Source organism: Globicephala melas, chromosome 3 (assembly GCF_963455315.2).
Source record: "Globicephala melas chromosome 3, mGloMel1.2, whole genome shotgun sequence".
In the NCBI taxonomy this organism is placed as follows: domain Eukaryota; kingdom Metazoa; phylum Chordata; class Mammalia; order Artiodactyla; family Delphinidae; genus Globicephala; species Globicephala melas.
In genome coordinates this window covers 170,002,462-170,025,676 of record NC_083316.1, presented here as the reverse complement: position 1 = coordinate 170,025,676, position 23,215 = coordinate 170,002,462, and the positions used below count along the sequence as shown (strand labels likewise).

Sequence of the window (23,215 nt, the reverse complement as noted above, 5' to 3'; positions counted from 1 at the left end):
CCTGGTTTAGCACGGAGGGACCCTTGGCGGGGCGGAGCCTGAGCGCGGAGGGGCGGGCCTCTGGCCCCGTGTCCCTCCCTTCTACCCGGAGTCCTACACGGGAAACCGACTCTGGTCCGCCCTTGTCTGCGCATGCGCGGGAGGCCCCGCGCGGCCTTATTGGAGCTGTAGTCCCGCCCCCCAGCGCATTCGGACGCCATTTCCCGTGGGGCCCTGCGGTGTCCGACTTCCGGCGTGGGTGCAGGTGGGCACACGCTGCCGCTGTCCGGTTGACTTTGCGGAGCCATGGAGGGTGGCTTCGGCTCGGATTTCGGGAGCTCCGGCGGCGGGAAGCTGGACCCTGGGCTTATCATGGAGCAGGTGAAAGTGCAGATCGCCGTGGCCAACGCGCAAGAGCTGCTGCAGGTCCGGGGCGGGGGCGGGGGGCCGAGGGTGGCGGGGGCCGCCGGGGGCCGGCGTCGCAACTGAGGGCTCGCGTGTCCCCACAGAGGATGACGGACAAGTGCTTCCGGAAGTGCATCGGGAAGCCGGGGGGCTCCCTGGACAATTCGGAGCAGGTAAACGCGGGGGCCGGCGGGGTCGCGGGCCCGGACCCGGCGGGGAGGTCTCTGCGCATGCACGCGGACTGACTGGGCGACGCGATGGGGCCGCGGCGCGTGCGCAATCCGCTGCCGGGGTGGGGGGGCGCTGGCCGCGGTCCAGACCTGAGTCGTGCGCCCTCCCCGTCCCCAGAAGTGCATCGCCATGTGCATGGACCGCTACATGGACGCCTGGAACACCGTGTCCCGTGCCTATAACTCGCGGCTGCAGCGGGAACGAGCCAACATGTGACCGCGACGCGCCAGCAGGCCACCCCCCAGCCTTGCCCTAGTCCCGGACCCATTTCCGTAAATGCTGTTTGTGAGGTGGGGGCCAGCCTGTGCGTACTGCCTGCCAGAAGTTTATGAGAACAGGGTTGGTGCTGGGACAACTGGGACTCTTGCCGGCCCCTCCGCCTACGTGCACACGTGTTAGTGGGTGTAGCTTGGGTCTTGGGAGAGCCCTGGCCCCGCTGCCACCTCCCCTTGTGCGCCTGTTACCGAATTAAGTCCTGTGGACCCTGCTGGGGCCGCAGCAGAGTTGACATAGCACGAGTATTATTCAGTGGCCGAATAAATGGAACAGCGGGAGCTAAGTTCACAGCTGAACTTCTCACCCACCTGGCGAGGGGGATTTAATTTTAAAGGGAGGAGTGAGGTTAATGATTGGGAGGTACACGCATTAGCCTACTGGGGGAGGGGCAAGGCTTTTTTGAGGGAGTTGGGGGGGAGGACACCGTTTTTATCCTGTTTCGGTCTTTAATGTACTGGCCTCTGGTAGGTGTGTCATTTAATATGTTAATATAGTAAAATCAACACATAATGAGGTTCAGGGTCTGTTGGAGGTTGGATTTGCCGCCATCTTGGTCCCAGCTGGTTCCACTTGTTTTTTTCTTTGTGCCTGTGGCTTCGTCTCTTATCTCTGGACCCTTTAACTTACAGATTTATGTTCACTCCTGCTGAAGGTGTGGCGGGGAGGGTGGCAGGTTTTGAGCAAAGACCTGGCTTAGATCTGACAACAAAATGCCCCCTTCCCTTGTTGCTGCTCCTCGTTCTTGAGGGGGCACTGAAGGGCGGAGGTTTGATTGCTGAAGCTGCTTTTTGCCGAACGTGGGTGTAGTTTTTTTCTGGATTTCTGACTAACCTAAAATAAGTTTGATTGTCACCAAGATGCAGTCCCAGTTGCTTGTATTCTTGTGTTAGTATCATCTGAAGTTTGATGGTTTCAAGCCATTTACTAACGAAGTTGACAAGGCAGTCGAGACAAGGCCCGAAGGTGAGCCGGAGTATGATAGCAGTTAGTGGGCCAAGCAGCGGAAGAAACCAGTTCAGCTGCGGGGGCTCTGCGTGACTATATCCCAGATGGAGCCTGGTTCTTGACCTTGTGGGTTTTTTTTTTTTTTTTTTTGCGGTCCACGGGCCTCTCACTGCTGTGGCCTCTCCCATTGCGGAGCACAGGCTCCGGACGCGCAGGCTCAGCGGCCATGGCTTACGGGGCCAGCCGCTCCGCGGCATGAGGGATCTTCCCGGACCGGGCCACGAACCCGTGTCCCCTGCATCGGCAGGCGGACTCTCAACCACTGCGCCACCAGGGAAGCCCTAATTTTCCTTTTTTATTTTTTTAAAATTTTTTTCGCAGTACGTGGGCCTCTCCCTGTTGTGGCCTCTCCCTTTGCAGAGCACAGGCTCCGGACGCGCAGGCCCAGCGGCCATGGTTCACGGGCCCAGCCGCTCCACAGCATGTGGGATCTTCCCAGACCGGGGCACCAACCCGTGTCCCCTGCGTGACCTTGTGTGTTACATCTATGTAACCACTGAGCTTGTTCATAGATCTATTTTATGTTGACCTCAGTCTGACCAGAGTAATCGACGTACATGCAGCAGGTTTCATTCAAAACTGCGCAGACTCCCCTTTGCTCAGCCAGGAGATAGTCAAGGGCTAGTCTATTGTCGAGAACAACGTTTGCTAGTGAGTCTAGAGGAGTACGGGGTCCTTATAAGGCAACCTCCGTGATTTTAGACGAATTCTCAAGGGCCGGTGTGAGATCTTTTTTTTTTTTTTAAATTTATTTATTTTTGGCTGAGTTGGGTCTTCATTGCAGTGCGTGGGCTTCTCATCTTGGTGGTTTCTCTTGTTGTGGAGCACGGGCTCAGTAGTTGTGGCTCGCGGGCTCCAGAGCGCAGGCTCAGTAGTTGTGGCGCACGGGCTTAGTTGCTCCACGGCATGTGGGATCTTCCCGGACCAGGGATCGAACTCGGGTACTCTGCATTGGTAGGCGGAATATTAACTACTGCGCCACCGGGGTAGTCCCCCGGTGTGAGATCTTGTAGAGTGATTTCATGGTATGTGAGACCTCCCCAGGGGGCCACCAGTCGGAGAGCTATCCCTGCTCCTGCCAGAATGAGTCCCATTGTCCTTTGATCTCAGGGCTAGGTGATACCGATGTTATGAATGGTTATACCTAGGTTCCTAGAACTTGGCCGGCCTAGTGTGCATTGTTTCATAAATTGGGTATTATTTAAGCAAGGAGAGGCTAGAGCCCACCCCAGAGAAGGGAAGGAGTTGGGGTTGTTCTGATGGGGCAATTGGTTTATTCTCGGGCCACAAAGGAACCAGGTACCCAGGGGGAGCGCATGCCTAGCACACTTCTGAGGAATTGAACCACCTCCCTAAGTGGCTAGCCCAAGAGGGGGTTCCCTTGCAGTGTGAGGGGAGAGGCCCACCTGCGTAGCAGGGGTCATTGGGGGGTTCTTGACTAGTGGCTTTTCTCCAGGCCTCAGCAGGGCCCCACACTAAACCCGAGACAACTGGCATCTTCCCTCCCCCATAAGTGCATCTCCCGTCTGGTCCCTGTGTGTATTCGTTGAGTGGGTGCAGAGGGCACCAGTGGGTGAGATTTCCATAGGAGTCAATCCCGCGGCGTTGAAATTGTGGGGTAATGGAAGAAGCAGTGCTCAGAGTCCGGAGCAGCCCCAGGGCATTACTGCAAGCTTCTCCCTTTGGTGGGGGCTGCTGACATGGGCAGTGGCCGCAGGACCGCACTTTAGAGTGAGTGCTTTGTATTTGCTGGAGATGTTAATTTCAGGGATGAGCGCCAAGCAGGAAAGCCGCGTTCAAGAGGGGTAGGTTTAGCAGGTCCGTGAGCCAAGGTGAGAGTGGCGCTGTCATTCTTAGGGGCAAAATGCAACACCTTGAATCCACAGGCATCACCCTGTGGGTGGGGGTGACAGACCAGCACTGGGATAGAGTCTGTCCACAGGCTGTAATCCTCGAGAAATGGACTACTGCGTTAAGCTCTCGTTTCATGTGGACAGTTATAAGGGACAGGCTTAGCCAGCTGCTAAGCCTGTCCACCACATTACTTATCTATCCGTAAGTTCTTCCTTTTGAAAAGTAACTTAAGGGCTATAACAGGTTCACAGGTGTATGGAGTGGGTGGCTCAGTAACTTCTTCCTCAGGTGTGGGTGCTGCCTTCACTCTGGTATGGTGGGTCCACGGGGCTGTGCCGTGTAACTGTCAGGCAGTCTGAGTGGTCAAGATCACTAGCTAAGGTCCTGTCCACTTGGGGTCTAACTGGTCTTGTGGTTTTCCAGCCTTCTGGGTTCGCAAATAAACCCCATCCCCAGGGGAGAAACGGTGGACAGTGATGCCAGAAAGGGAAGGCAGTTCCGGATCCCTGTAGGCGTGTAAAGCTTTCTGCAAGGCGTATTTCAGTCGCTCCATATCCCCCACGTTGGTCTTGGCGCCAGGTCCTTCAGGAATGGGCCTCCAGTACATGAGCTCATACGGACTCAACCTGAGCTTTCCTTTGGGGGCTATTTGCATTCTTTTTTTTTTTTTTTAATTTATAAATTCATTTATTTTGGGCTGCGTTGGGTCCTCGTTGCTGCGTGCGGGCTTTCTCTAGTTCTGGGGAGCGGGGGCTGCTCTTCATCACTGTGTGCGAGCTTCTCATTGCGGTGGCTTCTCTTGTTGCAGAGCACAGGCTCTAGGCGCACGGGCTTCAGTAGTTGTGGCACGTGGGCTCAGTAGTTGTGGCTCTTGGGCTCTAGAGCGCGGGCTCAGTAGTTGTGGCGCACGGGCTTAGTTGCTTCGTGGCATGTGGGATCTTCCCGGACTAGGGCTCAAACCCGTGTCCCCTGCATTGGCAGGCAGACTCTCAACCACTGCGCCACCAGGGAAGCCCTCTAAGTTTCTTTTGAGGGTTTGATTTGTTCTACTTTTCTTGAGGACTCTGGTGTCCAAGTGGAGTATAAACCCCATGTAATTTCTAGAGCTCTAGAGAGTCCCTTAGTAATTTGGGAAACAAAGGCAGGCACACTGTCACTCTGGATGGACTTGGGGAGCCCAAACCGAGGGATTATTTCCTTGAGCAGGGCCTAGGAGACCTCCAGGGCAGTCTTGGTTCAGGTGGGAAACGCCTCGATCCTCCGGGGAAGGTGGCAGTCACAGCCGGTAGGAGTCTGGAATTTCCTCGTGCCTGGGGCGTTACTGTAAAACCAGCTGGCCAGTCCTGACCTGGACACGTGCCTTCATATTGGGTGGCGGTCGCTGCCTAAGTGTTGGGCTTATTCTGGAGGCAGATAGGGCACGCTTCGTCCCCCTGTTTAAGGAGATGGCGGAGATTGGGGGTAGTCATGGACTTGATGAGCCATTGATACAGGCCTCCTGCCCATAACGTGTGCTCGGGCCAGCTTCCCTGGTGGCCTGCAGTGCAGAGGCCGGCGGGAGGAGCCGTCACCCCGGGTATCCTGGGCTTTTAAAGCAGCCGCATCCCAAAGCCTTTTCCCTCTCCTTCGGGGGGCGGATGGGAGTTAGCGCCTGGGGGCCCCGGCAGGAGTGGCATCAGAGCTGTCCCCAGCCTCTGCTGCTTGTTTAGCTGCCCTGTCTGCCCCATTGTCTCCTCTTACATTCCTGCTTCTGTCTTTTGATGGCTTCTGCAGTGAATGCCTGCTGCTTCCACAGGCAGGAGTGTAGTCTCCAGCGGCTACATCATGTCTCCCTCATTCTTCATCTGTTTGTTCCCTGAGGTCAGCGTTCCCCTCCCCCTCCACATGGCCCCATGCGCGTGTAGGCGTTGGCGGCTTTCCTTTCCGCGGCTCTAGTGCCCCGTTAGGACAGTTGATCTGGGCAGTTAACGGGGCCCTCTGGGCAGTTAACGGGGCCCTCTGGGCAGAGCGGCCAGAGGGCAGAGCTTTAGCCTGGCACCCCTTGAGCGATGGAAACCACCACGTCCTGCCTTTCGTGTCCCATCTTTCATGAAGCTCCTCCCGTGGGTGAGCCACTCTGAGTCTGCATTCTCTCTAGGGGAGCTCTTCAGGTCAGGCCGACGGGGGTAACCCTGTTCCATAGCTTTCTCACGACCACGGGTTAATCTGGGGCCTGGCTGAGGTAGCAGGGGGGCAGGGTGAGGACGCCACAGGGCCTCAGTCACAGACGTGTTGTCTAGAAGTGCGGCTTGGACTTGCAGGGTTATGAGGGGCTGGAGGGAGTACCAGATGGTCAGGGCCTGTCCAAAGGTTAATTTGTCAGCCTCTCTGAAGAGCTGAGAAGTACCAGCTCCAGCCCGTGAGCATGGGGGACACCCTTTAGCTAAGACCTGGAGTCAGAGGTCCCAGTTTTGTGAAAGCTCCCCTGGGGCAGTTCCTCCTCTCTCATGTACATACAGATGGAGGGGACGGCCGCGGGGAAGGCGGGTGTGGCTCTCACGAGACAGCTTTTCAGTTCCAGGAGTGCCCGGTCACGATTGGGGGTCCACCCCAAAAGTCAGGGTTCTTCCCTTTTAATTGTTCATGCAAGCGCTTAGCAGTTAAGCCAAAGCTGGGAATCCCTATAGAAGCATCCCCAGGAAACCCCGGAGCTGCTTTCCCTTACTAGGGGTGCCTGCCGTCTGGCACATCAGCCCCTTCCTCTCCTTAGATGGCGCTCTGTGCCCCTTTTCTACTATAAATCTTAAGTGTTCTACCCGCTGGAGGGGGAGCTGGGCTCTTTCCTTTGAAACTTCCTGTCCTCTCTCCGCCAGATGATTGAAGGCGTTAGCTGTGTTACAGGCTGTTTGGTGGGGCTGGTGATAGGAGTGTCGTCCGCATGCTGAAGTACAGTTCCCTGTTCTAACTCGAGCTCACCACGATCTTCAGGGCGGAGCCACGTCAGGGTTCCTGCCTTTCGATTGCAAAATCTTAATGAGATTTTGGGGTTAGGGGCACACAGAGAAGGCATCTGTTAAGTCTAACAGAGTACCAGGTCCTCTCAGGGTTTAGGGTAGAGTAATGGGTACGGCTTTCGCACCACAGGGTGAATCTCCTCCGTAGCTTCATTTATGGCCCAGGGGTCCTGAACTCGCTGGTATCTCCCATTCGGCTCCTTTACCGGCAGAATAGAAGGGTTGCTAGGGCACTGGCAGGGTCTGAGAAGCCCTTGCTTGAGTGGGCTTTGTGCCCACCAGCGCTTCTTTGCTTAAGTGGTGTTGCTCTGGGTGATTGTGGCCGGGTCGCACCTTGATTAGGACCAAGCGGTGCCCTCCTGGCTCTGCCCACAGTGTTGCAGGACCCTACAGAGGGATTAACCCCCTTAAGGATAATGGGGCCATTTAAAAAAAATAATTAATTAATTTATTTATTTGGTTGCACCGGGTCTTAGTTGTGGCACGCAGGATCCTCCTTGCGGCACGCGGGATCTTTCATGGTGGTGCATGGGCTCAGTAGTTGCGGCGCACGGGCTTAGTTGCCCCATGGCACGTGGGATCTTAGTTCCCCGACCAGGGATGGAACCCAGCCCCCTGCATTGGAGCGTGGAGCCTTACCCCCTGGGCCATTATTTTTGGCCGAGAGCAGTAACACTAGGGCTGCAGAACAGAAGCGGGTCTTAGGTGTTTCAGTGGTAAGGTTTTTGTCTCAGATAAAGTGTAGCTGCCAATCTGTATAGTAGGTCTCTTCCTGTTAGAGGAATTGGGCGTTTCGGGACATAGAAAAATGAGATAACGTTCTCTCTTCCAAACCACACTCAAAAGAGCTCTATAAAATTACGTTCCTGTGACTCCCCTTCCACTCCCATCCTTGTACATTTTTCTTTGGTCATCCTGCCTTGTTGGATGTTCAGGACTGAGTAGGTAGCCCGTGTGTGACTAGAATGTCAACTGTTCTACCCGCGACGGTCAGGGTCAGCCGAGGCTCCTTCAGGGAGCCCCTGGGCCCCTTCAGCCCTCTTCTTCTTCCCCTTGTGGAACCAGTGAGGGTGGGCCAGGACACCGTGGTCCCCTTGGCTTCCTTCCGAGACCTTTGGGGCACCCCCTTCCAGTGGCTCTGCTCCAGGCACTGTGCACCCTGATTGGCCCTGAGCCCCGCTCTCCACTGTGGGTGTGGTCTTCGAAACCCTGGCGACTCATGGATGTCACGGGGTCCCTTCGGTGGTGGGGAGGAGGGAGCACCATCACAGGGCGGCTGGTGACCCTGAGTCACGGAAGCCAGAATACTGCCAGTTGGTTCTGCTCGTCTGCCTGCCTCAGCATCCGCCCGCAGATCCCAGTTCTTGAAGCCCCGAAATGCTGGCTCCAGCCCTGGGAAGGGGGCCTGGGGGCCTTGTCTCCAACTTCTGTCGTTTTCTCCTCGTGTCTGGGCGCTCTGGGAAGTGGAATGGGCCTTGAGAACGGCCTGCCCTGCCCCTGACCCCAGGCTCACGTCCGTGTACACGCCGGCACTCCTGAGGCATTCCAGGAAAGCCGGGGGGTGGGGGGTGGGGGTGGGGTCTCCCTTCTGCCCCGGATGATCCCTGAACCCTAGTCCCGTTTATGGGTTTCTTCTTTGCCAGATGAACGCCCTTCACAGTCACACCCCTGAAACGCGTGAGGTGCTGCCGGCCGTTTTCCTCTCAGCAGCCCCACCCAGGGTCCGTGCTGGGAATGGCCTGGATTCCAGGCTGGTGTAGAGCGTGTCCTGCATTGTTTTGATGGGCCTCATCAGCTTCCTCCCTTGCACTAGTTATAATCAGTGCCCTTTCTTCCCCGGAGAATAAGATGTTCAGGAGGGTTTGGACAGCCGCCAAGTGGGGAAGTGGGTGTGAATATTCCCTGGACTAAATTAAGGACTCCCTCGGGGTATCCTTCAAACCCTTGGATCTATCCTTCCAGTTATGTAGATCTGGGAAGACAAGGGTACGTACATATGGTCATACTGCCCCCTCCTCTGGGGACCTCCTGAGGGGGGAATAGCCCACTGATTCCAAAGGGCTGGTACTGAACGCGGCTACGGGTGTGCAGTGGACTGATCCGCGAGGGAGCTGTGGAGAGATGGAGGTGGGAGAGTCAGGGAGGGGGCAGCAGGTAGGGGGTGGTGGATTGGGGGGAGTAGAAGGCATCAGGGAACCAGGAGAGGTAGGGGTAGATGACTCAGGAGTCTCAGGTGAACTGTCAGAAGGGGAGTAGCTGCCCTTGGTGGAGGGAGGAGGTCACGAGGACCCTCAGGCTGAGACTCCAATACCAGGAGAGAGATTAGAAGTAACCTCGCGTTTTGGGGTGTTTTTTAATTAATTTATTTTTGGTCGTGTTGGGTCTTCGTTGCTGTGCCTGGGCTTTCTCTAGTTGCGACGAGCGGGCTTCTCATTGCAGTGGCTTCTCGTTGCGGAGCACGGGCTCTACGCGCACGGCTTCAGTAGTTGTGGCACATGGGCTCAGTAGTTGTGGCTCGCGGGCTCTAGAGCGCAGGCTCGGTAGTTGTGGCGCACGGGTTTAGTTGCTCCGCGGCATGTGGGATCCCCCTGGACCAGGGCTCGAACCTGTGTCCCCTGACTTGGCAGGCGGATTCTTAACCACTGCGCCACCAGGGAAGTCTGCTATTTGCATTTTGAAAAGTGCTGTGGGGAGAAGGGAGTTCCAGGGTTGGTAAGTGTATGGATCCCACACCAAGAGGTCTCGGTGCTCTAACTGAAACCTGAACCAGTATGCTTAGGGGCTGGAAGGGGAGGCACCCTCTGAGAGGGCCTTGGTTACAAGGCCTCCTTTTAATTCAGCGACTTGACATTCCCAGACCCATTGTGGGGCTGTAGGAGATACTCAGTGTAGGTGGGTGCTTTCAGCCACCAGTCCCTGGAGATGGGGTGAAGGCGGAGTAGGAAATAAGGGTTCTCTCTCCAATCAGGCGAATTGCCCGCAGGGCCTCCCTGGCAGGCAAGGAGGTCTGTTCAAAGAGGGCGTGTCCCTGCTCGGTGACAGGTAACCAGGCAGGGAGGCCGAGTGCCCATCTGGCATGTATCCAGTTTTCTCTACTCTCAGCCACAAGGACCCAAGGCCTTTGAACAATGTGGAGGTCCTCTTCCTTCCCCAGCCAGGCAAAGTGATTTTCCTGAAGTATGGCAAAAACAAGATTTTTAAAGGGTTTGTGTCTCAGAGGAGGGATCCCTAGGGACCTGCGATGGAGGGTAGCGGGGAGAGACCTGCCTGAGAGAGATGTGGACCCTGCCCGGGATGGCCAGTTAGGGCAAGAGGAAGCAACACAAGATGTGCTCTTGGGTTTCCGAGTAGAGCCTAGCGGTGGGAACTCTGCAGCGGTGGGGCTGAGTGTTCTACTGCGTGCTTCCAGTTGGCAGCAGGCCTGGCGCTCACCTACCCTGGTCCACGACCAACGCACCCTTTCACGAGAGTGTGTTTGGTGGCGAGGGCCCTAGTGGCCTGTAGGCACTCGGCCTGTACCTGTGGTTGCGGCACGTACTACTTCCAAGAGCACTAGGACAGGCAAGGCCACACAGATCAGAGCCTGACGCTTCCCTGCGCCGAGAACAGAGCCTAGGGCGCACATCACACACATATGAAACAAGGAGGTGTTCTTGCCACGCCATGGCGTCTGGAGGGCTTCCTGTCCAGTCCAGTCCCCTTGCCAGGAACCAGTCAAACTGGGAACCAGTTGTGCGATCTCGCCTCTCCCCTTGCCAGGGGGTCGGCTCTATTTAGATGACCAACTGACTAGTCCAGTCCTCTAGACTGAGGTCTGTCTCCGAGACGACCAGGATCCTTTCCCTTAACTTGCCAACCCTCACAGCCAAACCTCGGCCGGAGCGGGGTCAGCGCCCAGCCCGTGTCAGGTGTCCCCTGGGCACTGCCCCAATCTGTAGCAAGCATCCTTGCTGTAGATACGCAGCGTGGGGGACACTCCACTTGATCCTTGGCTGCTTTTAGATCTCAGACTAAATTCAGTAGTTCTCACTGGCCCAGAGGTTCAGAACTGGGGCAAACTGCCCAGTTATTTAGCTGACCTTGTCAGCCCCGGGTCAGTGAGTTCAGCCCTGAGTTACAGGACGGAATGCGCCCCACGTTGGGTGCCAAAATTTGTTCCCGAATTGAATCGTATGGACCCGCTCGCCTGGCCAAAGCTGGCTGCCTCGGGATGGGGGTGGCGTCCTTTTTCCATTCGAGTTCGGGAGTGGGTGAATAAGGAAGCAGAAGCTGACATGCGCAAGCTTTATTCAGTGGCCAGAGACTGGAGAAGCGGGAGCTAAGTTCACAGACGAACTTCTTGCCCCCCTGGTGAGGGGGATTTAATTTTAAAGGGAGGAGGAGTGAGGCTAATGCTGGGGACCCATATGCAGTAGTCTGCGGGGGAGGGGCAGGGCTTTTCCGAGGGAGTGGGGGGGTCACCCCCTTTTTATCCTGTTTTGATCCTTAATACCTGGTCGTGGCTGCCGGTAGGTGTGTCATTTAATATGCTCATGTAGTCAAATCAGCGTATAACGAGACTTGGTCTGTTGGAGGTCAGATTTGTCGCCATCTTGGTCCCAGTGGTTCCGTTTGGTTTTTTTCTTTGTGTGTGTGTGTGTGTGTGTGTGTGTGTGTGTGTAGCTCTGGACCCTTTAACTTAAAAAGATTGTGTTCACTCCCGCTAAAGGTGGGGGGTCAGAGGGTCGTGAGCAAGGACGCTTCTAAGGGTCGGGGCCGGAGAGTTGAGCAAAGACCTGGAGCAGCTCTGGCAACACGCTCGGGGCGATCAACCTCATGCCCTGGGCATAGCATCCGGGTTTGGACGCGGGAGTTGTGGCCACACCCCTTCTGAACCGTGACCTCCTGGGGTCACACAAATAGATGCTGAGTACGGCGCAGAGAACCCTGTGCGTCTCCCCTCTAGGGGCCTCTGTGGGGACTGAGCCTCAGCGCCCCCCTCCCCTTCTTTCCCGAGCACTCCTGGGTTCCGGGGTGACAGGGAGCGTCGGTCACATAAAAGGGAGCCTCGAAGGTGAGGCTGCCCAAGGCTGGGGGTGGCCCTCTCCGGGAAGGCCTCCCCGCCCCCATCCTTCCTCCCACCTCTGGGCCCTGGCTGAGGGGCGGGCAGTCGTCGTTTCTGTGACATGGAGGGCTGAGCCAGCGGGCTGCAGACGAGGGGCTGTGTTTATTGGAACAAAATACGCAGTTAGATTGCACCCCAGTTAACCCACAACCCCTCCACCCCCCGCCTGCCACCTGGACCCCCTCCTCTGGAAGGGTGGCCGGCTGGTTCCTGCCACCTTCGCGTCGCTGGTCCCAGGCCTGGGCAGCCGTTTGGCGGTCACTCTTGGATGTTCTGCCCGATCCAACCTCTCACAGCAGCCACCCGGGTGTAGACGCCTGGGAACTGGGGTCGCCCACAGCCGTAACCCCAGCTGGTGACCCCAGTTAGCACCCACCGGCCAGAGGGCTCCCTGCAGGCCAGGGGTCCCCCAGCGTCACCCTGAGGAAAGGAGAGAAGCGAGGAAAGGAATTCAGAGCAGGCAGTACCTCCCCAGCAGCAGCCAGGGGTGGGCTCGCCTGATCTGCGTGCTCGTGGGCTACCACGGGAGTGTCACCTGGGCTCCCCCTGTGACCCCAGCTAGTGGCTTCCTCTGTGAGCCTCACTCGTATTATCTGGGAAATTGGTTCAGTGCTCGGGTGAGCGTTCATCCGCCTGGCAGACATTGGTGGGCACCCGCCTGGCGGTCCAGGAGCAGAACCGGGCCTCAGCCCACAGCCTCTGCCCTGCCTGCTCCTGACCCTCTGAGGGGCGGGGGAGGGTGCAGTGGGGGGAACGCCGGCTTCTTAGGGGTGTCCACGAAGTGGCTGTCCAGTGGAAACTCGGAGACCCAAAAGGTGCCCTGTTTGATCTAACTGAGGAAGCGCACCGCAGGGTGGGGCCTGGCTCGCGGAGCCCCGGTCCAGTTGCACAGTGCGCTCACCGAGCAGCTGTCCACGCCGCCCTGTGGGAAGCCCGCGCACAGCATGCGGCTACTGATCTGCACTGGGTAGAAGCGGCGGCACGTCTGCTCGCTGAGGAGGCGCACGGCCGCCTTCTGCAGCTGCCGCGCCATCGAGCCTGCGGGCGAGAAGGGACCTGGTGGGCCCGCGCCCTCCCTGCGCCTTTGGGACTCCCGATGGAGGTGCAGGCGGGGTCCTTCCCGACGCCCCCGGACCCTTAACCCTTGGGGGGCGGGGGGGCCCATCCGTGCCTACCTCCCTCGCGCACGGAGCCCCAGCCGGTGATGACGCAGCGCGCGCCGTCGGGGGGCCGAGGCGCGGGCTCGGGCAGGCAGATGGGCCGCACCAGGCGGCTGCGGCGCACGGGCCCCGCCAGCTCCAGCAGCGCCACGTCGTAGTCCAGCGTGTAGAGGTTGTAGAAGGGGTGCTTGTGGATGCGCGCCACGCGCTCCAGCTGCCCCTCAGCGCCGCTCAGGAACGGCGTGCCCAGGAAGGCCGCCCACTGCTTGGGGTCCCCGTAGCTGCGGGACGTCGGGGACAAGCGTCCGCCCGGGTCCCCGCACCCCGGCGCTGCTCGCCCGGGGCTCCCCGGCACCCTGCCCCGCGGGGGCTGCGTCCGCGGTCGGCTGGGGAAACCTCAGATCGGGCACTTGACCTCGGTTGAGTCGTCCCTTTGTCCTAGAACAGCAGGGAGGACGAGGGGGGGGCCCCCGCGCCTGAACGCGCCCAGCCGGCCCCCAGGCACTGAGGTGACACTACAAGCTGTGTCCATTTCCACCTAATATTACGGCTCTCCCGCCTGCCCACCCGCTGTGAGCTCGGCACCGCGAGGCGCATCCTGAGCTGGGTTTCTCCGTGGAGGGCAGGCCCCTGGCCTGGTCCTACTGCGCACCCTGCCAGGAAGGGGACTCCCCACTGGGTGACCTTTAGGGTGGTGCCAGTCCGAGCAGGATGGCTAGGGATGGAGGTGTCCCGCTGGCCCGGAGCCGCCCCGTTTGGTGGGAGTCGGGCACTGGACTTCGCCCCGCTGCCCTGTGTGGCCAGGGGAGGGCTGTGCGGAAGAGGGTATGGCCTGGGGCAGCGGGTGTCGGGAAAGGGCTTTGCAGGCAAAGGCGCGGAGGCGCCACACCCTGAGTTTTTGGGCTACGATTGGGTCCCGGTGAACCACGGACACGGGCCATTCGGGGCGGGCGGGACTCACACGTCAAAGCAGTGCGCTGCCGACAGCAGCCACCTCTCGGCCACCAGCACGGCCCCGCAGCGGTGCTCCCGCCGCCGTAACCACAGGCTCACCTGCCACGGCCACTCCCCGCGGCCCGCGGCGCTGCCGCCCACGATTCTGGTCAGCGTTGCTGCCGGCGCCAGGCCGCAGTCTGCGGGAGAGGCGGGCGTGGGTGGGCGGTCAGACCACGCCTCCTCCACGCAGACCGCCCAGCTTCGCCCCTGCGCGCAGTCCCGGGTAGCGGTGCCTGGGAGCAGGGAGTGGGGTGGGGGACCCACCTCGGGGAAACGCCTTCCCCCAGGGACCCTGGGCCTGGCGCTTGGTCCTACAAACGAGCCTCTTCAGGGCTTTTCTCAGATAATGCATTTAAGTTTGGTTCCTGTAACCTCAGCCTTGGGGCCTCACCTCCCCAGCTGGGGGCCAGGCCAGCATCCCCTGTCGCTCCCCACTCCTCCCAGGCCTCTTTCAGGCCCCTAGCAGCCAAGTTCCCTGCTGCCCCAGGGCCTTTGCACACCCCAGCTGCTTCCCAGGAGGCCCTGCCTGGTCTCACCAGCTCCTGCACTGGCTGGTCTTCCTGGATGCCCTGTCAGGGGCTCTTTACCTGGGTCTAGTGACCCAGTGTCCTTCCCAGGGTAGTCCCTCCGTCCTGTGACACCCTTCCCCACCTGCAGCACAGGGTGCACCCTCGGAACACAAGAGTAGGAAGACCAAACGGGTAGCTCCGAGGAGTGCTGCAGGGACCGCCGTCGGCACCCGGGGCGGGGGGGGGGGGCGCGCTCAGGTACACATCTGATAATTCCCACAGGCTGTTTTCCAGCTCCACAGCCAGTGCCCCCTCCCCAGCCCTGTCTCCCACCAGCCAGCCGCCTCCCCTGCCCTCCATGGTCGGGGAAGGCCCTCCTGTCCCCACACCGAACGGTGTGTGCCGTGTCAGGAACCCTCCTCCACCTCCTGGCCCCCACGTTGAGAACTGTAGCTACGGGAAAAGGAAGAATCGCCAGGCTGGAGGCCCGACCCAGAGACAGCCGGCTGCAGAGTTAACAAGAACCCGTATTTCTCCCAAGGACACGGTGCAGCCGTAAAGTATCAAAACGCCCCCTCCTCTGAGTATCCCTGCTGGACGGGCAGGGGCAGCGAGTTCCCCTTGCGCCTGGAGGATCTCAGTCACAGAGACTGTGCCCCGATTTCCAGCCCAGTCCAGCACCTCAGCTGAGGGGTCTCTGGACTCGACTTTCTTGTGGTACCCGGAGAGGCACCATGTCCAGACCCCTGGCACGTGGTCTGCTTTGCTCTGAGCTGGTCAAACTCTGCTTCCTCTCAGCGTCCCCTCCACCCCTCTGCCCCGGATCCCACAGCGCCTGCCTCTCCCTCTGGTGAGCCGCCCCTTGGTTCTTTGGTGTGCGCTGCCTTGCTGCAGCGAGCCCGTAACCCTGACTTTGTGGGTGCAGGTCTGTATCTGGGGACTTGGGGTGACTGGGCCAGCCTCTGTGTGAATGTGGGGGGCGACGAAGGGCGGGGAACAGAAGTCGGGCCCCGTTCTAAGCTTGGTGCCCGGGACACTGTGGACGGCATCTATCTGAGGCATAGGAACTTGCCTACATTAGATGGGGCCTTACTTCTGACCCAGAAATAGGGCGGTTTCCTATGGTTCTGATGAACATTTAATAAAAATGAACTCCACATCTCAGACGCAAGCTCAGGGCCATGTTCTCTGTCTCATCTGTCAGCCAGTTACTGCCCTGTTGTACCCCCCTTAGGCCTGTGGGACCAGCCGTTAACGTGTGCATCTGCCCTGTCAGTGCCGGGTCCCTGCCGTCGGGGCCTACGATGGTCTGACTTGTGTCCCCTTCAAAATTCGTAAGTGGAAGCCCCTGACCCCCAGAACCTCAGGATGGGACTTTTGGAGATGGGGCCTTTAAAGAGACGATTAAAATGAGTAAAATGAGGTTCGGGTGGCCCTAATCTAGCATGACTGGTGTCCGTATAGTAAGAGGAGATTAGGACACAGACACCCACAGAGGGGAGACCACATGAGGATGCGGGGAGAAGATGGCCGTCCTCACACCGAGGAGAGAGGCCTCAGAGGACTCCAGCCCTGCCGACACCATCTCCACCCCCCAGACTGGGACGCTGTGACAGCAGCCCTAGCAGGTGACACAGGACTCCCGCCACCCACCCACGTCACTCCATTTCTCTGGGTACCTGGTAGCTGGGAGCCCACAGTGGTCTCCGTGGCGTGTGGAGGTGGTGTCTGTCCCCTAGTGGTGGTGGTCATGGCTGTGGTGGTCCTGTTGGCAGGTTGGCTGGTCGCCCTGCTGGTGGCCCAGGGGGTGGGTCTGCTGGCCACGACCCCCAGGACCGTGAGGCCAGCCGTCGTCCTGGCAGGGTGACTGCTGGTGGGCGTCCTCGTGGTGGACGGCGGGGGCGTGGAGAGGGAGTGGGAGGACATGATGGCGAGGATCCAGCCCTTCAGCCGGGTGATGCGGGTGTACACGCCTGGCTTCTTGGCCTGAGCACAGCCGATGCCCCAGCTCACAATCCCTGCCAGATAGAACACGCCAGGCGTCTCCTCACAGGCCAGGGGTCCCCCAGAGTCACCCTGAAAAGGAAGGACAGAGGGCCACTGACCATACCGGCACCCTCTCTGCAGAGGCACCGCCAGGTGCTCCCGTGCTGCCACGAGTGGGAGAAACAACTCAGCAGAGCTGGACACGCACAGGACCTCAGCAGGACGGGCCTCACGCCCGCGTGGGGCTGTGAGACCTTGTGTGACCTTGAGCAAGTCACCTCTCTCTGAGCCAGGATTGCTCTTACTTTTGCATTGGAAACAAAACAAAACAGCAGAAAACCCTAAAGAAAAGAACTCTCCTGGGCAAGAATATACAATGGGAAAAAGACAGTCTCTTCAGCAAGTGGTGTTGGGAAGGCAGGACAGCCGCATGTAGGTCAGTGAAGTTAGAACACAACCTCACGCCATGCACAAAAATAAACTCAGAATGGCTTAAAGACTTAAATGTAAGCCGTGACACCGTAAAACACCTAGGAGAGAGCATAGGCAAAACATTCACTGACATAAATCGCGCCAATGTTTTCTTAGGTCAGTCTCCCAAGGCAAGAGAAATAAAAGCAAAAATAAACAAATGGGACCTAATCAAACTTACAAGTTTTTGCACAGCAAAAGAAACCATAAAAAAAAAAGAAAAAGAAAAGACAACCTACGGAATGGGAGAAAATACTTGCAAGCGATGCAACCGACAAGGGCTTACTCTCCAAAATATACAAACACCTCATACAACTCAACAACAAAAAACCAAACCACCCAATCGAAAAACGGGCAGAAGATCTAAGCAGACATTTCTCTAAAGAAGACATACAGATGGCCAACAGGCACATGAAAAGATGCTCAACATCACTAATTATTACAGAAATGCAAATCGAAACTACAATGAGGTACCACCTCATGCTGAGAAAAGGGAACCCTCCTACACTGTTGGTGGGAATGTAAGTTGGTGCAGCCACTGTGGAGAACAGTGTGGAGGTTCCTTAAAAAACTACAAGTAGGGACTTCCCTGGCGGTCCAGTGGTTAGGACTCCATGCTTCCACTACAGGGGGCATGGGTTCGATCCCTGGTCGGGGAACTAAGATCCCGCATGCTGTGCGGCGCAGCCCCAAAAAAACTAAAGATAGAGTTGCCATATGATCCATCAATCTCACTCCTGGGCATATATCTGGAAAAGACAAAAAATTTAATTCAGGGCTTCCCTGGTGGCGCAGTGGTTGAGAGTCCACCTGCCGATGCAGGGGACACGGGTTCATGCCCCGGTCCGGGAAGATCCCACATGCCGCGGAGCGGCTGGGCCCGTGAGCCATGGCCGCTGAGCCTGCGCGTCCGGAGCCTATGCTCCGCAACGGGAGAGGCCACAACAGTGAGAGGCCCGCGTACCGCAAAAAAAAAAAAAAAAAAATTAATTCGAAACGATATATGCCCCCCAACATTCACAGCAGCACTATTTACAGTAGCCAAGACGTGGAAGCAACCTAAATGTCCATCAACAGATGAATGGACAAAGAAGATGTGGTACATTTATACAATGGAATATTACTCAGCCATAAAAAAGAATGAAATAATGCCATTTGCAAAAACATGGATGGACCTAGAGATTACCATACTAAGCAAAGTAAGTCAGAAAGAGAACGACAAATACCATATGATATCACTTACATGTAGAATCTAAAATATGACACAAATTAACTTATTTGTGAAACAGAAACAGAAGAGAACAGACCTGTGGTTGCCAAAGGGGAAGGGGAGGGGAAGGGGAAATTAGGAATTTGGGATTAACAGATACACGCTAACTATATATAAAATAGATAACAAGGCTTTACTGTATAGCGCAAGGAACTATATTCAATATCTTGAAATAAACTAATGGAAAAGAATATATATATATGTATGTATGTATATACATACAGACGTATAACTGAGTCACTTTGCTGTACACCAGAAACTAACACAACATTGTAAGTAAACTATACTTCAGTAAAATAAAATACTTTAAAGCATGATGTGCTGTAGGCTTCCATTATATGTCTATCATAGGGTTAGAATTTAATTTTTTAATTAAAAATGTTGTTAAAAAACTATCAGATGCTTTTTTCTGTGATTTTGACAATTATCCTGTTTCTCCCCTTCAGTGTACTAATGCAATGAATAGCATTAATGGATTGTCTTGTGTGGAGCCAAACTTTTTATGACATCAACTCACTTTGGTTGTGATGTGTTTCCCTTATAACACATACCCTGCTGGCTTGAATTTGCTAATGTTTTATTAAGGGTTTTTTCATCTATGCTTCTAAGTAAGACTGGCCTGTGCATTTCCTTTTTAAAATTTTTTTTTCTTTTTTTTTTTTTGCCATGTCACGCGGCTTGTGGGATCTTAGTTCCCCAACCAGGGACTGAACCCAGGCTACGGCAGTGAAAGCGCCAAGCCTGACCGCTGGACCGCCAGGGAGCTCCCTGAATTTCTTCACCTCTGTGTTTCTCTGGCCTTGATAGCAGGGTTCAGCTAGCTTCTTTTTATGTTCTGGAGCTGATTTGTTTCCCCTTAAAAATGGGTCAGCCACGTGTCAAGTGTGACAGGGTGGTCATATACGTACTCATGTATGATTAGCTTTTCTTCAGTTAACATATACGAGACAGCTTTTAAAATCAGTGTGTATATATCTTGTGTAGATCTACCACATACTTGAAAACTGCTGCCTCATCTTCTGTTTGGACGTATCACGATCTCTCTAAACCGGGTCCCTCCTGGACTCACCTGGCAGGAGTCAACCTTGCCCTCCAGGAACCCCGCACAGATCATCCTGTCCGTGAGTGAGAAGTTGTAGAGGGCGCTGCATGCCTTCTGGTCTATGATGCCCACGGATGCCCGCTGCAGGAGGTCAGGCTTGGTGGCTGCCAGGACAAGGAGACCACCCCCGAGGGCCACTTACACGGGGACCACTGTTCAGTAGCCGGCTTCACTCTGACCACAACCCCAGAGGGAGGCGCCATCCCCATCCTACAGGCCAAGGCCCGGAGGCCCACGGCCTTGCAGGGATGTAAAGTCACCCTAGAATCTCACCACTGTCCCTGAGCTGATTCCCCAGCACCTTGGGTGGCCTGCAAGGGGGCTACTGTGAGGTCTCAAAGGGAAGCACAAGGGTCCCCAAACCTTTTCCATAAAGGGCCACAGAGTAAATATGTTCTGCTCTACAGGCCAGACAGCCCGTTGGGACCACGCAGCTCTGCTTTTGCAGCAGGAAAGCCGCCCGGGGCTGTCAGTGAGTGAGTGCGCATGGCTGCGTGCCAATAAAACTTTATTTATAAAAAGCAGCCGCACTGGTCCCATGGGCCGGAGTTTGCGACCCCGAGTTAGTGGAGAGGTGAGTGGTCTGCGGGCGGTGGGACCGGAGCCCCGGGCGGGGTGGGGGGCGGAGGCTCACCGTTTCCCTCCTGCGTGTTGCCCCATCCAGAGATCACGCACTTGCGGCCCACGGGGAACTTCTGGATGGCCAGGGGCAGGCAGACAGGCTGCACGTACTTGTTGAAGACCAGGGGCCTGGCCAGCTCCAGCACGGCCACGTCGAAGTCCAGGATGCTGGGATTGTACTGGGGGTGCAGCACCGCCCGCCTGAGCCCCATCTTCACGGGGCTCCCGCCGACGCCCGAGAGGGACGCGGTGCCCAGGTGGGCCCGCACCAGCTCCACCTTTGTGCTGCCGGGAAGGGGACGCTCAGACTCCCTGCCGCCCCCCGGGCACCGGGCAGAGCTGCAGGACCCAGGCCCCGGGGAGGGCACCACGAGACCGTGGGCAAGGCAGGGAGCCCCCCCGGGCCTCATTTCCTTCTGGGACAAGAAGGCATGAGAGACCCCCACGGCTTTGTGACAATCAGAGGTCAATGCCACCTGCCCTTGAGTGGAGGGGAGGAGCCTGCCCCCCAACTCGGCCCCTCTGTGTCCCTCACAGACCAGCTCGACAGGATCCTCCCAGAAGCCACTCCCCAGAGCCCCCTACTTCTTCACGCTGCCCCCCATCCGCCCCCTACCCCGCACCCCGCAGCTGGACGTGACCCTGGCCACGTGCTGGGTCCTAAGTGGTCTCTGCATGCACGGGGATTTGATGGTGGGGGGACCCGGTGATGACGGGGGAGCCGAGGGGGCCTTACTGGTTGAAGCAGTGGGCGGCAGACAGCAGCCAGCGGTCCCCCACCACGGTGGCTCCACAGAAGTGCCGGGAACCCTCCTTCAGGCTGACCTGCCAGGGCACCTCCCCAGAGGCGGCCCCGAGCCCGCCCACGATCCGGGTGGGCTTCTCCAGCGCCGGCCTGGCCCCGCACTCTGTGGGGACGAGACAGGAGGGCCCGCGCATCTCAGCCCGCTCGGCGGGCGGCGGGACCACCCTGGTTCCAGAGGGGCCTCGGGACACAGGGCACAGCCTCCGGGCTCTGGCTGGGCCAGGGCACAACCATCCCGTCACACACATGAAGAAATCGAGGCTTAAAGGAGCCCTAAGGTCTCAAGTACAAGTACGCGGCCCAGCTGGGGGGATATGGGCGAAAAAGAAGATAAAATCACAGCAGCCCTGTTCCCACCAGTGAAAACCACAGCAGCCCTGTCCCCACCAGTGTCAGCACGGCAGACACAGGCCACAGCCCGGGCGGCCCTGGACAAAGGCAGAGTCGGGCTGTTACGGGCTTGGGGGCAGGGTGGGTGCAGGCGACTTTAAATGAGGCACAGTTAAACAACTACACTCCAATAAAAAATTTTTAAAAAATAAATAATAAAATAAGCAGAAAAAAATGAAAAGAAGTTAATTTGATACTCATTTCCATAGGCAAAAACAATATAATATCACAATTTTTTCATTTTTGTTACATATAACTTTCTATATTATGTGTTGTGCGATGTTTATTTGATTGTATGCACATGTGTGTACCCCTGTGTACGTGTGTCTTTAGCAATATATCTTTGGCCAGGTACACAGTACTTTGGAAAACTGGTATGTACTCAACATAAATCATGTATTCTTTCTAATGGGAGTGTACTTTACTATTCTTTCCTACTCTTTATTTTTCAGTATTTAATAAAGATGGGAAGCACATCTTAATTGACTTTGTATACCACTGTCTGTCAGAATTTCACGTTATTAATTACAATATAAATCTTGAATTGTTAAATGATTGAGTAGGAGCAACCAAGAATAAAGGAGATTTTTGTGTTAAAAAACAAAAACAAAAAAAAGAGGCAGAGTTTCGACTGGCTTTGAGCCTCGCAGGTCTGTGGGACCACAAAGGCGGATCGGTGTCAGATCCGGGCAGTGACTGGACCTGGGTCCTCGGAAACCACAAAGTCGAGACAGGTGGAGAAGTTGTGTGCTTCGTGTGGGTGCTCGTGTCTGCGGTGACCCCAGGTCAGTCGCTCTCCCACCCTGGCCCCATCGTCACGGTCACTGGCCTCTTGCTGACCCTTCGGGATATTCTGAGTACACCCTCCTCCAGGCCGGCAGTAGGTGTCATCAGGCAGTAAATGTGAAAATAGCCTTTGCCTGGGCATTTGACAGACATCACTAATCAATCACCTATCTCTTCCCCACAGACAGCTTCGGAAAGCCAGTACCAATCCACCCAACCCCGCACGGAGCGGACACCCACTTCTGCTGTCTCCCCAGAAAGTACCTTGTGGCTTAGATGCAGTGGCTGAGTCGAGAGGCACGGCGCTGGGGGCCAGCGTGGGCCTGGTGGGTGTGTTGACCACCGGGCTCTGTGGGCTGGTGGGCCAGGCGGTGCTGGGGATGGCCGGGGCAGGAGCCGCCGTGGGGGCCAGAGGCTTGCTTGCAGCGGCAATGGCCTCCAGGATCCAGTCACGCAGCCTGGTCACTCGGGCGTACACCCCCGGACGCCGGGCTTCTGCACAGCCGATTCCCCAGCTCACGATGCCGGCCAGGAAGAACCTTCCGGAGGGCTCCTCGCAGACCAGGGGGCCCCCCGAGTCGCCCTGGGAGACAAAGGCACACCCTCAGGAGGGGTCGGGGCTCCGTGGCTGCAGCCGGTCCCAATCCCAGAGCCACAGGCTCAGAGAAGGAGCCCTGGTTGGGGGCCTTCTCCCCACGCGCTCACGGAGCACATGTGGGCTGATACCTCACATCTCGGAACCTCAGTCTCCTCTTCTAAAAAAATAAAATAGGACAGTTGGACTATGAGATCTCTAAGACCTCTTTCAGTTCTACCACTGGCAGTTAAAAACCCAACCCAAATAAACAGTATCCCCTCCTCTCCTTAGCCCAGCAGACCCTGGGTAATGTCACCAGTGGCTTAGGAACCTCCAGTCATCACGCGGCGTCCTCCTGCAGGGCCGCATCTGCCCTCACTCATCCTGTCTTGCTATCCTTTGCCTTCTCCTCACACCCAGCTCACCGCGACTCTTTCATCCTTAAACACAAGCTCTCTCTCACTATTTCCCGCTGTTTTCTCCAGCTTCTGGCTCTGATGTGGCACCCTGAGCGCATGTAGCAGCCGCTCCCCACCCACCAGGCCTTAGAAAGGAGAGCAAAGATATAAATTAAAAGAAAAAGGAAATCCACAGCCATGTGACAAACCAAGCAGAGGAAATTTAGGTGGTGGACCAGCAACAGAAGACTCCCCCTTCCGGGGAGAGGGGAACCTCGGGCGGAAACCTGGAGGCCT

General features: G+C 56.9%; 2 protein-coding genes across 6 annotated transcripts in view; one reads left to right on the top strand and one right to left on the bottom strand.

Annotated features, from left to right (window-relative positions):
• The first annotated feature begins 201 nt into the window (after nt 1-201).
• Nucleotides 202-22,701, top strand: TIMM13 (translocase of inner mitochondrial membrane 13). Of its 5 annotated transcripts, none has more exons than XR_004037011.2 (4): nt 202-405; nt 489-557; nt 19,224-19,360; nt 20,006-21,639. XR_004037011.2 is itself a non-coding variant. In XM_030845508.3 (3 exons), exons 1-3 carry the CDS (start codon nt 286-288, stop codon nt 22,230-22,232), a joined length of 294 nt encoding a protein of 97 aa, XP_030701368.1. In that variant the 5' UTR covers nt 202-285; the 3' UTR covers nt 22,233-22,701. The 5 variants fall into 5 exon arrangements, 3 of the variants coding, with proteins under 3 accessions (XP_030701368.1, XP_030701370.1, XP_030701369.1); XR_009563583.1 differs by having other exon boundaries at nt 19,749-21,639; XM_030845508.3 differs by lacking the exons at nt 19,224-19,360; nt 20,006-21,639 and adding an exon at nt 22,128-22,701.
• The window catches only part of TMPRSS9 (transmembrane serine protease 9), a 36,371-nt gene continuing 25,158 nt past the window's right edge, over nt 12,003-23,215 (bottom strand). Inside the window, exons 11-19 of the mRNA XM_030845502.2 lie at nt 22,208-22,526; nt 20,699-20,870; nt 19,976-20,247; nt 19,309-19,445; nt 16,192-16,588; nt 13,969-14,140; nt 13,023-13,288; nt 12,749-12,885; nt 12,003-12,267 (exon numbers count right to left, since the gene is read on the bottom strand). Coding sequence (XP_030701362.2) covers nt 12,106-12,267; nt 12,749-12,885; nt 13,023-13,288; nt 13,969-14,140; nt 16,192-16,588; nt 19,309-19,445; nt 19,976-20,247; nt 20,699-20,870; nt 22,208-22,526 — 2,034 coding nt within the window. The 3' untranslated portion in view covers nt 12,003-12,105. The remainder of the gene's footprint in view (nt 12,268-12,748; nt 12,886-13,022; nt 13,289-13,968; nt 14,141-16,191; nt 16,589-19,308; nt 19,446-19,975; nt 20,248-20,698; nt 20,871-22,207; nt 22,527-23,215) is intronic.

Excerpts from the sequence above, each read along its gene's own strand:
- TIMM13 (XM_030845508.3), top strand. The coding sequence starts at position 286 with ATGGAGGGTGGCTTCGGCTCGGATTTCGGGAGCTCCGGCGGCGGGAAG. Across the intron at positions 406-488 it reads ACGCGCAAGAGCTGCTGCAG|AGGATGACGGACAAGTGCTT; the intron begins GTCCGGGGCGGG and ends GTGTCCCCACAG. Across the intron at positions 558-22,127 it reads CCCTGGACAATTCGGAGCAG|ACAGCTTCGGAAAGCCAGTA; the intron begins GTAAACGCGGGG and ends TCTTCCCCACAG.